Source organism: Bombyx mori, chromosome 6 (assembly GCF_030269925.1).
Source record: "Bombyx mori chromosome 6, ASM3026992v2".
In the NCBI taxonomy this organism is placed as follows: domain Eukaryota; kingdom Metazoa; phylum Arthropoda; class Insecta; order Lepidoptera; family Bombycidae; genus Bombyx; species Bombyx mori.
In genome coordinates this window covers 15337749-15353827 of record NC_085112.1, presented here as the reverse complement: position 1 = coordinate 15353827, position 16079 = coordinate 15337749, and the positions used below count along the sequence as shown (strand labels likewise).

Below are 16079 nucleotides of genomic sequence, written 5' to 3'. Positions count from 1 at the left end.
AATGACTAACTTTAACTTTCACTAATGCCACATACATGCAATTTCAAAGTCACTCTCAACCATGGGAACAAATAATTAAGTTGAAAGTAACATTCCTGCTTATGGCAATACAGTAAGTACATAAAAAGTTGATAAGATAAAAATTAAAGTAAGAGAATTTTGTAATAAAGTAATTCCATCTGAGACTAATGAATAACAGATAATTTAGTAATATACAGTCAAGTATGGCTTGTTACCACATTCTAGTCTAGACCATAATGCCATGATGTACATACTTATAGCCACAAGCTGTAGACAATAGGTGTGGAAATGTTTTTTGTTAAAATTCGTATTATCAAATGAATGATGATTATTACATAACACAGTAAACAATGAATAAAATTATTAAGAGAATAGAGTGAACTTATAAACAACAGTACGGGACTGTAATTATCACAGATGCAAATAAATACACTCTGATCAACTGCAAATGATGTACATATATGTTTTTTACAACTAAAATGGCCAACAGGCAAGAGATTTTTTGTAAGACTGTATGGCTTAGTTTAGGTGTGATTTCTGTGCTACCAAAAAATTGTTGTGATGAAACTGAAAATACTCAAGAGAAAGATAACAGTTTAATGCAACACCTGTAGGGAGGGCAGCATTTTGGTTGAAATTTTTCAAACAAGATACACATCTTGCTTAATAAGCTTAATAAGTAAACACTACTTATTAAGCTTATTTCAAATATACAATTATGGTTGAAATGGCATTATGTATGGTACTGTATTTTTATGTATCTTACCAACAGTGAAGATAATAGAGAAACATACTAAGTAGATTATAATATTGTTTCTCTTTGCCTGTTTAAGAATAGCAAGTATTTAGAAAATAACGTTTTCATATTTATTTTCCTGTAGTCTACAAAGCCTGATTTAAAATAATTACATCAAGAAACTTTCGTGCATACCTCCAGCTATCAACCAGACACAGATAGACTATATAGCATTTTAACAGATTTAAATTTTAGTTTAAGTCGATTTGTTTGTTACTAATTTTTTATACTTCAAAAATACTACTCTGAGTAAAGCCACACAGTCCATTTCCAAAACAACATAATCTATTGGTAAGACTGAGCCTGTCCTTGACTTTGACCTAAGATGGAAGGATCTTCAAATATCGGTTGCTGTGGTTTGAACTGTTCAGCCGTTAATCTTGTGAACATGATACCAATGCCTTCTATTAGAGCTAAGAGAATTCCTCCAATAAGTGCACTTCCTGCCATTGCCGGTACACCTGTAAAAATGCTTTTGTTTATTTCATCATCTAAATATGTCATTTGTATAATTTTTTCTATAATCTCTGATTCATAGATATTTTGATAGATAATTATTATGTACCTTAATATCTTGGTACATATCAACGAAATCCTTTTAACGGGGCTATCAGATGTAGCTTTCCTTGTAATATTTGCCATCGTTTATTGGTGGCTTAGTCGGTTATTAATTTATTTTCAATAAAATGGGCATTTAATTAAGCTAATATATACAATTAAGCTAGGATTGATTTTATTTCGTAACAAATCTATTCCTAAAATAGAAACTAATATACTGTTCCTTACCATTTCTTGCAGCCAGGATACCCCCCGTGAGGGCTCCACTCATAATGGAATTCCATGGATCTTCCTTTTGCCTCATGTACACAAGTGAGCAGTCTATGGTAGAGAACATACCACCCCAAACAGCAAAATTACCCCCGACTATTGGAGAGCGCTCCTTTACTGCAGCCAAACTGCCAAGCTATGGAATTTATTTAGCATTACTTATCAAAAATGTATACACCTTTTCACACAGATATTTTTAGGTAAAAGTATAATAAAGTTTTTTCAGTTCATGATAGCTTAAAATTGTCTTTAAAATAACATTACAGTGAAGAAATTTTCGAAGATAAATATAAAGTTATTTGAATTTTTCAATGTTTGAACAAATTTTCAAGGTCTAGTACAATAAATGTCAATCATTATTTTTAAGTTGTTTATATGCGTTAAATACAAGTGGTAATCTTTTTGGAGTCTACGAGAAGCAAAGTACGTAAAAATTAATACTTACCATTTTTCTACTGAAGCCTAGTGGTGCGTTTCTGAAACCTTTTATCGAATGAAATAGTCCACCACCGATCGCTCCCATTATAAACGCACCGCCAGAGTCATCAAGGATACGCCACGGGCATGGTTCTCTTGTATATTCATCCATGATATATTAATTTTCAAAGTTCAAACTAAAACCAGGGTTAGATAAGAATGCAATTTAACCTCAAATTTAGCTATGATTTTATTTATATTGAATATTTCGATCTTACTTTGTGACTATTTATTTTCAGGCCTGCAACAAGAACGGATCTCACACTACTTTTATGTTAATAATTGGGGGTTTAATTAAATACATATAGTCATCATATCTAAAAACTAAGATATTTCACACTTCACCATAGAGTAAGATTATATATAACCTAACACTTCACACTTCACAGTTCAATTCACAGAGCATAGATTAAACACTTTTTTTAAGGGATTTTATGACCTGGTAACTGAGATCTTTAAGTCATGTCTTATTTTAATTTATATTCATTTTTTTATGAAAAATGATATTATGGAGTGAAATGAAATGAAGATGATTAATTTGAGACATTAATCAACTGTGATGGAATTAAATGAAATGAAATGGGATGAAATATAATCTCAGTAAAATGGTAGTCATTTACTAAGATTATTTCAATGGACTTTTTGGAGGATCCCGAGAAGCTACGTCCAGCGGCTTTGTTTCATTTTCCCACATTTGTGCACTTTCACAGATATGAAACAGTTAATAAACCACTATAGGTTACATAAGTATAACATTACTAAGGTAGGATTGTGTACTTATGGACTTTTTGGCGGGAACGCGAGGAGTGAAGTTGTGTGATTTGTTTTATTTTGTCTATTTAGTGTTTCTTCGGGTTTAAATGTGTAATAATGGTGGTTTATTAACTGTTTAATATCTGTGAAAGTGCACAAATGTGGGAAAATGAAACAAAGCCGCTGGACGTAACTTTTTGGAATCCTCCAAAAAGTCCACTGAAAAAATCTCAATAAATGACTACCATTTTACAGAGATTAAATTTTTCATACCATATCATCTCATCTCATTTCATTTGTTTTCATCCCAGTTGATTAATGTCTCAAATTAATCATATTCATTTCGTTTCATTTCACTCCATATTATGATTTTGCATAAAAATATGAATATAAATTAAAATAAGACATGATGAAAGGTCTTAGTTACTAGGTCATAAAATCCCACAAATAAAAAAAACACATACACCTACTTTGTTTTGAATTAATTATTATTATTAAGTGTCACTATGTGTAAAGTAAAGATATTCTCTTCTTTAATGCAAATAATAAAGTAACAAAATGTGAAATATGAATCATTCATTAAGTCGAATATATTGATGTTATTGTTCTTATAATCAGGGATATTTATTTTATGAAAATTCGTAATCTTTTTAGTTCTAGAAACGGTGTACTCTAAGGACAAAATAAAAAATGACAATTTACAATTTATACATATTCGATCGATATGGTACTTTATTGTATTATGGTGAGTGGAATCGTTCAAAACAGTCTGGAATGTCTATAGAGGAGGTAACTAATATTTTAAAACATGCTTATGAAATTTTACCATTTAATTTTGAAAAAGCAGACACTGAACTTCAAGAATTATTTTCCTTTCAGGAAGGCAAATTAATGTACGGAATGCTTTTCTCGATAAAATCATTCGTTTCAAAGATTTCACCTTTAGATCCTAAAGATGGATTTAGTCATTATAAAACTTCAAAATACACCCTTCACTGCCTGGAGACACCCTCAGGGCTGAAGTTTGTGATGAATACAGACAACCAAGCACAGGGCGTCCGAGATCTCCTAAAAAAGATTTATGCTGAAATTTATGTTAAATATATGATAAGAAATCCGTTATGTGAAATGGGTGAACCCATTGTCAGTGACCTATTTAAAAGTAAATTAGATTTGTTTATCAAACAGACTCCTATTCATACTGTCAGAGCTTCTTGATAAATGTTACATTTTAAGAGAAAATAAATTATGTTAATGAAATAAAAATGTTATTTATTTATATGGATTATCATATAAAAAAAATTTTATATTATTGCTTACCTACACCATTACTTTTAATAATACCATTCGTCTTTGCTTATCACATATTGTCATAATAATACTGCAACAGCTAGTTTTTATCACTATGATGACAATGGAAAGCAAATGATACCAAATAGTTAGTCTTAGATATAATTAGAGCTACTTTTTCAGCTTAATTTCACTTTTATTATTTCTCTTATTTGTGTCACCCATGATTATAATAACAGGAAATGAAATGGAAGTCATATGTGAAGCAGTAAGTTGTTCAGTAGTTAAAGCACAAAGAGTATGGACCACAAACAAAAGACAAATAACATGAGCCTCACTCAATGCTAAGTACTGCACCTAAATGTACTATTGTGATTGTTGTATAAGAAAAACATTAAAAACTGAGGATATCAGAGTTTCGTCTTCCAGACTGGAAATCTCTATAACCTATTAAAAAAATCTTGCTTTATCAAAAATTTCTGTAAATTCTATAATTGAATGAATAATGAAATGAACATCTAAAGCTGCACTAGTAGGTTCTTATGAAATATTACTTGGCATGGAGAGGAGTGAGGAGAACGGAGGTAAGCTTAATGCACATTGATGAGGGTCCCTTAAACCTAAGCCAGGGTCGCATGGTCCATGGATTGTTTTTTTTGCCCTTGTAGGCAGACGAGCATGCGGTCCACCTGATGATGAGTGGTGACAATGCCAGGGGAAGAACTGAGCCGCTGCCTACCTTAACATACTCGTCAGTGTTATAAACAGAAATAATGTATCGAGAATATTGTGTTTATTATAATCTTAAAATTACAGATTATTGCATTTGGAACAAGTCAATGCAATTTAAAGAAAAACTTAAATTAATCTAATTGGAACAATGGTGTTTCTTTTAGTTTTTTTTAGGATCCTGAATATAATAATATTACTGGTGGTGGGACGTCTTGTGAGTCCGCACGAGTAGGCACCACCCTGCCTATTTCTGCCATGAAGCAGTAATGCGTTTCGGTTTGAAGGGTGGGGCAGCCGTTGTAACTATACTGAGACCTTAGAACTCATATGTCAAAGTTGGTGGCGGCATTTACATTGTAGACGTCTATGGGCTCCGGTAACCACTTAACACCAGGTGGGCAGTGAGATCGTTCACCCACTTATGCAATAAAAAATAGGTACGTATATATTTTTTAAAAGGATTTTATGAACTGGTTACTAAGACCTTTAAGGTCAAGTCTTATTTTAATTTTAGTGAAAACTTTTTTATATGAAAAATGATAATATGAAAGAAAGAAAGAAAGAAATCATTTATTCGCCAAGCATAGTGAAAATGAGTTATTACATAAATTAAAAGCAGCGTGTATGCTTTGTCATTATTTGACATGCGAATTTTAGTGCAGTGCATAGTTATAATATTATATAATTTGCCATTCATTCATCCATAATTCAACTAATAATTAAAAAATCCATTTATTTTCAATGTCATCCCCAAGAAAATCATTCACGTGATAATAATTTTCACTAATAAGATTATCTTTTAGGTTTTTTTTAAAATTAAAATCATGTAAGTCTCTTAATTTCTTCGGTAGTTTATTAAATATCCTAATATGGAATGATATGAAACGAGATGAGATGATATGGTATGAGTTAAAATCTCAGTAAAGTGAAATCAAGATGGTATAGCCACAGATTAACTTAATAGTTACTATCACAGATTAATATATTAGGTACGTAACGGTAATGTACTGGTTAATTCATCAGGTTTGAGCCCCGTGAGCTCACCTACTAGCCTCGGTTACGCTGAAATAGCATCTAAGGCTATCAGCTTAGGTAGGAAAAAAAAGACTGGTTAATACGTTCTAAAGTGTGAACTTCGCGGTCTGTTTACATCTGGTGCATAATTATGATAATATATCGGTCTGGCGCGGGAACCTGCAACAGCGCACCTCGCACTCACGCTTACAATCTAAGACATTATTTGTGTAACTCGCCACAGCGTATAATTGTGTGGTGTCGGATCCCGGAAAAAACGGTCTTTACCGCCCCTCCAATCAAGAGGGGACCTAAAGCTAAGTAATGTCATAAAAATTTAGACGACATAGCGAAACTTCATCTCGAGTAGCTATCCCTTTATTAGAAGTTATGCCCAGTGAAAAATCTCATCCTGTCTCAAGCTTAAAATGGACAATTAATTAAATTTTGAAATCAAATGGAAAGAATCCGGTGGCACATAAATATACTATATACATACGATACGATACACAGATATATTTAATAATTATAAATAAATATAAAATAAATAAATTTTATAGCGTATGAAACATGCCCCTTTGCTTGTCTAGGTGGAAAAATACGATAAAAATATTGACAGTTGTTAAATGTTGATATGTGACATGATATAAATCCAAACATAGCAACGGTTTGAATCTGATTGTTTCGGAGTAAAACTCAATTTAGTGTTTACTTATTTGAACTTATCTTTATAACACAGTACAATACACGTATTATGGCTTCTATTTCGTACGACAGAGACCCGTCCATTTTCTGTAATGAGTGATACTGACGACACGGACGTACTTTTATTGATACCACCGAATTTCTTCCTCGTTGAGAGTTCAGAATCCGAAGATTCCCTCCTGAAATCTTCTAGAACGGTCGTACATAAACCTTTATCGTGTACAGCACAAGTTCTCGACAAATTAGTTACACAAGTTCACACTTTGGAATCACGGTTAGAAAACTTGGAAATTAGCAGTGATATTTCTACAATTGAGTCTCGTTCAAAACGAAACACAACCTGGATAAGTACAGACAGCTTTGATAGTCGTAGCTTAAACAGAAATTGCTTCACTTTCCCACGTCGGCGGCGACGAAAAGTACCTAAACGCGGTAGGCAAAGAGAGCGATCTTTAACTAGTTTGGACTCAATTAATAGCGCAGGAAGAAACGTGCCACCTTTAAAATTAACGACAGAATCTACTCCTGATGTCAAATATCTCGACATCCACGAAATTCAAAGCATGGATGGGGATATCAGTAGTATTGTATCAACTCCTAGTAAAACCAATGATAAACTATTACTCAATGAAATTGATGAGTTTTTAACAAAAGTAGAATCATATGAAAGTCCCGAGTCCAAATACAAGAGTCATGAAATGACTTTGTGCACTGAAAATGTGATAAAAGCTACAAGTGATTACCTTTCACAAAAACTAGATTCAAATGAAGAAATCAAACTGCCCAGCGGACGCGTGGTCTCCAGTAGTGTTTTAGATAAATATATTTATTTGGTTAAAAACAACTTGCCAACTAATTCTGAACAGTCACCTTCAAGTTCAAAAAACACAGTCAAAAGCTACGAGAACTCCAACACTACTAATGAAGTATCAAATACTGTCCAGACAAAGTCACCTAGTGCACGGAAATTAAATTTCGACAAAGAGTTTCAGCCTACATCAACACCAAACAAGCAGCAAACGACATACAATAGTTTTCAGCCTTCCTCAAATAAAATATATGACAGAGCATCAAGAGTCTTAGAACAATATAAGGCAAGTTACAGTAAAAATAAACCAGGTGCTACAGATAGCTACTCCGCATCTTCAAACCAGGAGCTCAAATTACCCGAAATGAGACCTTTTGGAGAAAACAGAGAAAGCTTAAAGTTCATACAGAATAAATATATTGATACCATCGACTCAGATTTGTTGAGTTTGAGTGAGTTGTGGGGTGATAAGGCAGAAAGGACTACAGGGTACAACAGGGGTGATAAAGTGGACATTATAAAGCTGGAAGAAGAAAGACTAAAAAGGGAGGTAGGTGATTCTATTCATTCTATTGAAAGCACTTTGTTAATGTCGTGGTGTGCAACCTCTTTGACAGGACATAAAACCTACAACCATTAGACACAGACTAAGACAGAGATTTGACAAGAATTCAAAAAGAAACAAAGAAAGAAATGGAATGTAGCAGTACTTTTAATGCCTTCCTAAAAGATGGACACGAACTAGATGACTAGGAACAAATTGACCGTTCTGATATCTACATAAAATATAAGACAAAAGAATGAACTTGGATAGTTGGTTTGTTCTTTTGTCATTAATGAAAATGAAGCTCATATATAGGGAACTTCATTTGCATTGTGAACTTAGTGAATTTTGAAACACATTACCCTGTATGTGTTTTTGGTATGTGCAAAAAATGTGGATGAGTACGGTAATTCTAGGTAGTAGGCAGCAGCTTGGCTCTGCCCCTGGCATTGCTGAATACCATGGACGACGGTAACCACTCACCATCAGTTGGACCGTATGCTCATCTGCCAATGAGGGCAATAAAAAATAAACAATTTGAAAATCAAAATTTTAGTGTAAATTTTTATAATAATAAAACACAAAATAAAAAAAACCTGGTGGCCAGGACATTGGTGAGATTTTACAATAGACATCTCCCTCTCTCTCTTCTGTTGGGAATTTCAAGTAATTATTTTGAGTACTTTTGTCAATAAAATAATGAAATTGGCCTAAGTGGTTACTAGACATAATATATAATTCTTTTATCAAAATCAGCATGGGTCCAGCTAATCCCAAACATGTAAAAAATTATAAATTGACAACAGAGATAATTTATTTATTTTATTTTTCATCAGCACTGTGAAGCAATGATTCAGCAGTTACAGAAGAAACTACTCGATCAGCAGGAAAAATTAGCAGTGGCCATGAAAGTGGATCGTGCAAAAGATGCTGCTATATCTAAATTACGTGAGGCCTGGCTCCGACTAACCAACAGCCTTGACAGAGCTGAGGACAGACACCGGAAAGCGTTAGAAAAGATGATCTGTGAAGTAGAAAATTTTAGAGTTGTTGCTGATGATGCTCAAAAGGTCTGAATTAGATAATGATAATATTTGGCTATAAATGTAATAATATCGATTTTTTCATGCTGACTGATCGGGTGGACTATCTCACAGACCACCTGGTGTCAAGTGGTTACGGAGCTCATAGACATCTACAACGTGAACGCGCTACCCACCTTGAGATATAAGTTCTAAGGTCTCAGTATAGTTACATTGGCTGCCCCCACCCTTCGAACCGAAACGCATTACTGCTTCACGGCAAAAATAAGCAGGGTGGTGATACCTACCCGCGTGGACTCACAAGAGGTCCTATCACTAGTACCACTACCACCAGTGATATGCAGCTAGCTTAAATGCAGCCATTGTCTGTGCCCTTCAAATGTTGCCAACAAGCTGCCAGTAGTGAGAATTTATGAGCACACATTACATAACTCTGAAACTAAATCTTAAATTTATTAAAAAAAAAACTAATTTAGCAGTCATAACTTCCAGAAAACATCACATTTTGAATCAGAGTTATACAAAACATTGGACTTAGCACATGACTATCAAGATAAATGTAAACAGCTCCAAAACGAAAAGAAGTCTCTAGAAGAACAACTCAACACTGAGCTAGATAACGTGAATGTCATGCTCAGCAATAAGGATAAAGAAATTGACGTCTTGAAGGAGAATTATGATACTGTCATGAGACTCAACAAGCAGTTGACGGATTGTGTTAAGAATTTAGAGGAAGCTTTGGAGAAGGTATACACTATTTTAGCATTTATGTGCAGGGAATAATAACTGTTTTACTGTGGATACTTGAGGTGTAATATTATTAATTTTCTGTTTTTTTTTATTGCTTAGATGGAGTGACGAGCTCACAGCCCACCTGATGTTAAGTGGTTACTGGAGCCCATAGACATTCACAACATAAATGCGCCACCCACCCTGAGACATAAGTTCTAAGGTCTCAGTATAGTTACAATGGCTACCCCACCCTTCGAACCGAAACGCAATACTGCTTCACGGCAGAAATAGGCAGGGCGGTGGTACCTACCCGAGCGGATTCACAAGAGGTCCTACCACCAGTAAATAAAAAGTTAAAATTTTATTGATTCAATTTAATAAACAGTTTTAAGGTTTAACGTCCTGCTTACTTCCTGCATCCTTCATTTTGGCTTATGACGTTTTTCTTGCTTCACGGCGGAAATAGGCGGGGTGGTGGTACCTACCCGTGCGGGTCTCTCAAGAGGTCCTACCACCAGTGATAAATGTTGATAACCAGTGTTGCATGGATGTGGCATAATGGCCATTATTGTGTGGAAAAAAGGTGTCGAGTGACTATTATTGTTGTTGACTTTTTTTACAGGAAAAATTTGCCCATGACTCCACAAAATCAAACATAACAGAACTCAACAAACGAATACAGAGTGTCAATGATGAGACATTGCTACTAACTCAAGAACGAGATCTGCTCAAAAGCAAAGTGAATGAAGAGAGATCACGCTGTGCAGTGATCGAGCAACAGCTCTGTGAGAAACAGAACCAGTGCAGTGAAGTTTTGAAGAAGTGTGTAAGTACTTTACAACTTCAAGATTTAATTTCAATCTTCTTATAAATATATATATATATATTTTTAAAAGATTATCTAAAAATATATTATGAACCGCAAATTATTTTAATACTTCTCAGTCTTCATTCCGACATGACCCATTGTATAACTTTGTTACATAAGTACACAATCTTACCTTAATAATGTTATACTTAAGTAACCTATAGTCCTATATGATTTCATCTTCTGAGGATTTCTCTTGTCTTCTAAACATATTTTAAAACAAAATTACTCTTTCAGGATTTTTTAGACAACGAGGTGAAAACGTTACGCCAGCATTTAGAACTGCAAAAGAACGAGCTGAAATGTCATTACCAGAAGCAGCTTGAAGATGCCGTGCTGGCCAAGCTGCAGGAGTTTCAAGAGCAGCTCGATCGAGCAGAGAGGGAGATGGAGAACGATGCGAGGTTAAAGGAGAACAACATTGTGGATAGTTTTAACAAGCAAATATTAAGGATAGAAGAGCAGTGAGTCAATTAAATGATCCCTAGCTATAGTAGTGGCTTATGCCTTGTAGTATTGTCTATTTAAATATAATGTAACTATACTTGAGACCTTAGAACTTATATCTCAAGGTGGGTGGCGTATTTACGTTGTAGATGTCTATGTCAGTAACCACTTAACACCAGGTGGGCTGTGAGCTCGTCTACCCATCTAAGCAATAAAAAAAATAAAAAGAAGAAAAAAATATTTATTGTGTGATGTGTGTATATGTGATGTTGTTTTTGGGAAACTTGCCATTCACTAATGCTGACTGTATCTTTACATTTAAGCTAGCTTGAACTATCTACTAAGTTTTGTAATGTTGAAAAAACAAATAGAATTTCATAGTTAATTAAATTACCCAAGAAATATGGCAGCTTTTCTACCATGTTAATTACACAATTGAATCTTCTAACTCGAAGCCCCACATCCTCATAATTGCGTATCATTAAACAGTTCACGTCTTTTCACTCGCTGTGCACGTGGACAACTAATTAACTTATCTTTTACGGACTTCAAATATACTTATTTATATTTAATCTGTCCGGCATGCTGAAAATATGAACATGTGTCCCGCTATGGCATTTGTTCAACGTTAGCATCTACGCGCGCATGTGAGTGGCCGGCATGAAGCTAATAAAAGCGTATTAAAAAGGTTTTTCTCGTCAACGTGCAGATGTTTTTTTCAGGCATAAATTGGAGATCAACGTCTTAGAAGAGAAGCAGAGAGAGGAGATCAAACTGTACCGTCTGCAACTGGCGCAGGCCGCGGAGAAACTAGGATTGTTAGAGGTTCCGTATCAATTGTTATCTTTGTTAGAGCTTTGTCCTGCTGATATCTGCTGCGGGAGAGGCAGCCCACCGAGGGTCGGGAGGTGGTCCGACCTCGTGCCGTCTGTTAAACTACACTGATAGGCCGTATCGTTAGCAAAAAACCAGTCCCTGAAATCAGGACACAGTAGTCCTCATAATAGAACTATCGCACTACGCATAGGATGCTGTTTTAAGCTATTGCATAGCTTCTGTCGCGGGCCTTGAGCGCGGCGACTGAATCAAGAAATTACGTAACCAAAATAATCTGACACCCCCGCTACGCCTACTATGTAGCTCGCGTTCAACACATTCACACGTTGCGCTTGTGTAGTGTTTGTGAATAAGCGCGCGGCGTGACGTCACACTGCACGCACATCATGAAAAGTCTGCCCATCTCTCTCTCTCTCTAGCGCGGTCTAGCTTATAAGTGTAAAGGGGACAGTTAATGTTTTTCTTTCGTTAATGTTTATAAATATAGCGTGGTCTTATTTTTATTTTAATATTAAATTATTATTGTCTAATTGTAATTGCATAAGTTGATAAAAAATGCCTTGCAATAGCTTTACCGCGGCAGTCCCCGAGTGCTACACGTCTTTTTTTTTCTTTTCTTAGAAGGGTGGACGAGCTCACAGCCCACCTGGTGTTAAGTGGTTACCGGAGCCCATAGACATCTACAACGTAAATGCTCCACCCACCTTGAGATATATGTTCTAAGGTCTCAGTATAGTTATAACGGCTGCGAGTTCAAACCGAAACGCATTACTGCTTCACCGCAAAAATAGGCGGGGCGCTGCGCCTCAGGTCTCTCCTGATGAAGTTCCTTGTGTCAGTGCCACAGCATCGCTTGTTGTCGCAGAGTAAGGTGGAGTGTCAGAGGCGGCGGCGCGGCGAGACGGCGGCCCGTCTGCACGCCGCCCTGCAGGCGCACTGGAGGCACGCGCTCCGCATACTGGCCGCCCCGCACCACGACCTCGGTACACATTCCCACTCTACACCTAGCAATGTCTCCGAACACAAGTGATCTTTAGGAGTTTTTACACACTTTATATTAGCTTCACTTGTATGTATGTAACTGACTCCTTTGGACGCGATTTTGACCCACTTTAAACGATTCAAACTTTGTAGATTTATCGAAGAACGATGACTATTCAACATTTAATAAAAAAAATGAAGAAATTGAAATTCAATTAAAAAATGAAAAATAAATAATACTTGAAAGAATCTAAAAAACACGCTTTATATAAAATTCACTAAAAAATAGAAAATAAATTTTAATAAATTTAAATTGAAAATAATGTAAAACTCTTCGCACGACGCTTGTCGCGAAATGTCGGTTAAACCAAATAACCTTTCACCCTTCGATATAATTAAATATAGTCCAATATTTGTTCGGTATTTATTCCTGAATCGTTGATCCGATCGGAACTTAGAGTTGCGGTCGACGCAGTCACAGTGAAGCGTGATCGATTTTACTAATAACAATATTAATCTGTACAAGGTTATTGGTGCTTTTAGGTACCACAAGCACCGGTCACCGTCCTCGTCGAACCCGGCGCTTGCGACGAAGGGCTCGACGAGTAAATTAACCCACAGACACAGCCCAATGAATTTCTCGCCGGATCTTCTCAGTGGGTCGCGTTTCCGATCCGGTGGTAGATTCTGCGAAGCACTGCTCTTCCTAGGGGCAGTGCTAGCAACACTCCGGTTTAACCCCGTGAGCTCATCTGCACATTAGGACGAAGCTGATATCGTCTTTTCGCATTAGAAGTGTACAATTTCCTAAAATATTCGAAATTGAGTTAATATGCGGAATCATTTGGTATCACCAATATTTTTCTCATAAATATTGTCAAAAGAGCGTGGTTTAGTTTTAGATTATTCTTTTTTAGTTTACCATGTTTTGACTACTATTAACAAAATTAATACATAATTTTATCTTACTTTAAAAGACAGATAATGTAACTGGTAAAAATAAAAAATCAATGTTTCAAAGATGATTAATATTAAAAATATTACGTGTTAAACCTTTAAAGCACTTTCCTGTAAAATTAGTAAGTTTTGAGATTATGCAGTTTTAATGCGAGAAGATGATATAGTCTCTCAAGGCTATCAGCATAGGAAGGAAAAAAACCAACCTTAACAACGATAATAATAATAATTTGTTTTAGCATCAACACCGCTACCACAGGACGTTGTCCCTCCGCTGTCGATGTCCTCCGTGACGGACCGCGGCCTCGCGCGACAGAAGGACCCACCCACAAGGAAACACTCAGACGAGTTCAACTTTGAAGGACTCAGTGAAGAGGAACTTCAACATTACATCAAAATGGTGAGCTTAGTTTTTATAAGTTGAAACGTTAAGCTGTTACACGGGCCCAGTGACCACAGCCGGAATTAGATGGGACATGAGTTAAAATTCTATTCAAATCTCATTGGTAACACCATCGTATTTTTTTTAATTCAAGTATGCTTAGTGCGAGTTTTTTTAACGTTCTCGATAGCGTAAAAGTTAACTTAAATTAGTATGTATTCTAACAGCGCCCCTAGCGGCAAACGTAGGCAAACGTTGCAACTGCATACAAATTTGGGTTAACTTTTACGCTATCGAGAACGTTAAAAAACTCGGACTTAGTACACGGAACTCAGAGTTGCGTCATAGCCAATGACGGGCTTCAGATTGCGTCTGAGTTCGCTTTAAAAGGGCAATCAGTCAGTTCTAACGCCCGATGATGACTGACAGAACCTGGAGAATGCTTGAGCCAGACTCTTCACCTGACCGTCGTCCAATATTGACACAGTAACCGTACTCGTTGAACTCTGCTGAGTTTCTCGCCAGATCTTCTCAGGGGATTCGGATTCGGTAGTAGATGCATTCGAAGCAGCTGCTCTTGAGTTGTTAGGTCTCTTGTGGAGGCGCTCGGGTATCACCCACCTGTCCTGGTGAAACTGGAAAGGCATCCAGACCAGTGATCCCTTAATCATAAAAAAATAATTGTTCTAATATTCCAGTTATTGGTGAAACCTCCGAGTGCAGAGGAGGCGCCGCCCCCCGCGCTTCCCGCGGACGAGGAGCAGCCCACCAGCGACCGCCCGGAGCGCCTCGACAGGAGGGACAGGAGCGCTAAGCGATGCCTCGGCAACAAGCCCCCCTGGAAGGCGTGACTGCCACTACACTCTCATTGATTGTACAGTGACGTCAGTGTTCGAATGCCATATGTTAAACGGTTGTCAACACCATTAATATTCATCGCACAAACTTTTTGATAAATCGACTAGTTAATAAATAGTTACTAAAGTCAATTAACTAGTAAGGAATTTATTTAAATAAAACTAAATGTCAGATTGAAGTTAACTCGCAACATGGCGGGGAGCGATCATACATGGACACACTTTGTTTACGATTTGTTATATACGGATCACCCGCCGACACGAACAGAAATAGTTTTTGATATTCATGTACTTTTGTGTGTTAATGTAAATAAATGTAAAAATTAAGATATAAATATATATATTTATGTTTTTGTATTAGCTGTATTGTTATGCGATTACATTCCCGAGGCAGCGTTGTTTGTAAGTTGTTATTCGATAAAATATATATTTTTTAAATATGACTTGGATTCTTTTGAAGTTTGATTTCATTTTCACCGAGTCACTATATATTATTACGTCATTATATTCCCGATGTTTCGATAACTTTAAGCCATCGCTTGAAATTTTTATCTTGGAAAAGTTTGTATCATGCTTCTTTTATGCGAAGTAAATCTCAGTGTTGTTAACTCAATTATTGCACACTGAATATTTCATCTGGTTAAATGATCTGGTTGGTAATTAAGAAAAAATGTGAAAGGTCCGTTTTTTTGGCTATAATATGAAAAAAAAAAACTTTTCCGAATAATTATCTGTAGCAGTATTGAGGTAATGCAATATTTTGTAATCTTATTGTGTATATATGTTGTATATACAAATATTTTGACGTCCCCATAAATATTTGATGATTCTCAAATCTTGGACAGAACAACTGATAATCACATCACAGCTGTCTTTAACCGACGTTCTACAAAAGTGTCTTTGAAGAGTAAAAATATATAAAATACGTTAAATTTTCACAAACATTCTCCACTCCCAACTCTTGAACTGGGCCAGTGATCCGCAAGATTTGCACCCAAAAGAGCCAA

At 35.9% G+C, this 16079-nt stretch overlaps 4 protein-coding genes across 5 annotated transcripts in view; 3 read left to right on the top strand and 1 right to left on the bottom strand.

Moving 5' to 3' along the window:
* Nucleotides 1–16079, top strand: part of LOC101736572 (mitochondrial pyruvate carrier 1) — a 497008-nt gene that overhangs the window by 327171 nt on the left and 153758 nt on the right. The gene's annotated exons all lie outside the window — the stretch shown is intronic.
* Nucleotides 520–2519, bottom strand: LOC100037444 (mitochondrial import inner membrane translocase). Its single transcript, NM_001098371.1, is given in 5 exon segments — nucleotides 520–1278; nucleotides 1604–1781; nucleotides 2091–2259; nucleotides 2341–2467; nucleotides 2503–2519. Coding segments are annotated over 3 exon segments (498 nt in total). The 5' UTR covers nucleotides 2235–2259; nucleotides 2341–2467; nucleotides 2503–2519; the 3' UTR covers nucleotides 520–1102.
* On the top strand, nucleotides 3302–4141 carry LOC692910 (trafficking protein particle complex 1). Of its 2 annotated transcripts, none has more exons than XM_038011397.2 (2): nucleotides 3302–3664; nucleotides 3755–4141. In XM_038011397.2, the coding sequence occupies exons 1-2, from the start codon at nucleotides 3566–3568 to the stop codon at nucleotides 4091–4093; spliced, it is 438 nt and encodes a 145-aa protein (XP_037867325.1). In that variant the 5' UTR covers nucleotides 3302–3565; the 3' UTR covers nucleotides 4094–4141.
* LOC101736003 (repetitive organellar protein) lies at nucleotides 6544–15515 on the top strand. Its single transcript, XM_004926790.5, has 9 exons — nucleotides 6544–7974; nucleotides 8805–9038; nucleotides 9504–9758; nucleotides 10366–10569; nucleotides 10849–11075; nucleotides 11781–11883; nucleotides 12761–12878; nucleotides 14073–14233; nucleotides 14914–15515. The coding sequence occupies exons 1-9, from the start codon at nucleotides 6709–6711 to the stop codon at nucleotides 15064–15066; spliced, it is 2721 nt and encodes a 906-aa protein (XP_004926847.2). The 5' UTR covers nucleotides 6544–6708; the 3' UTR covers nucleotides 15067–15515.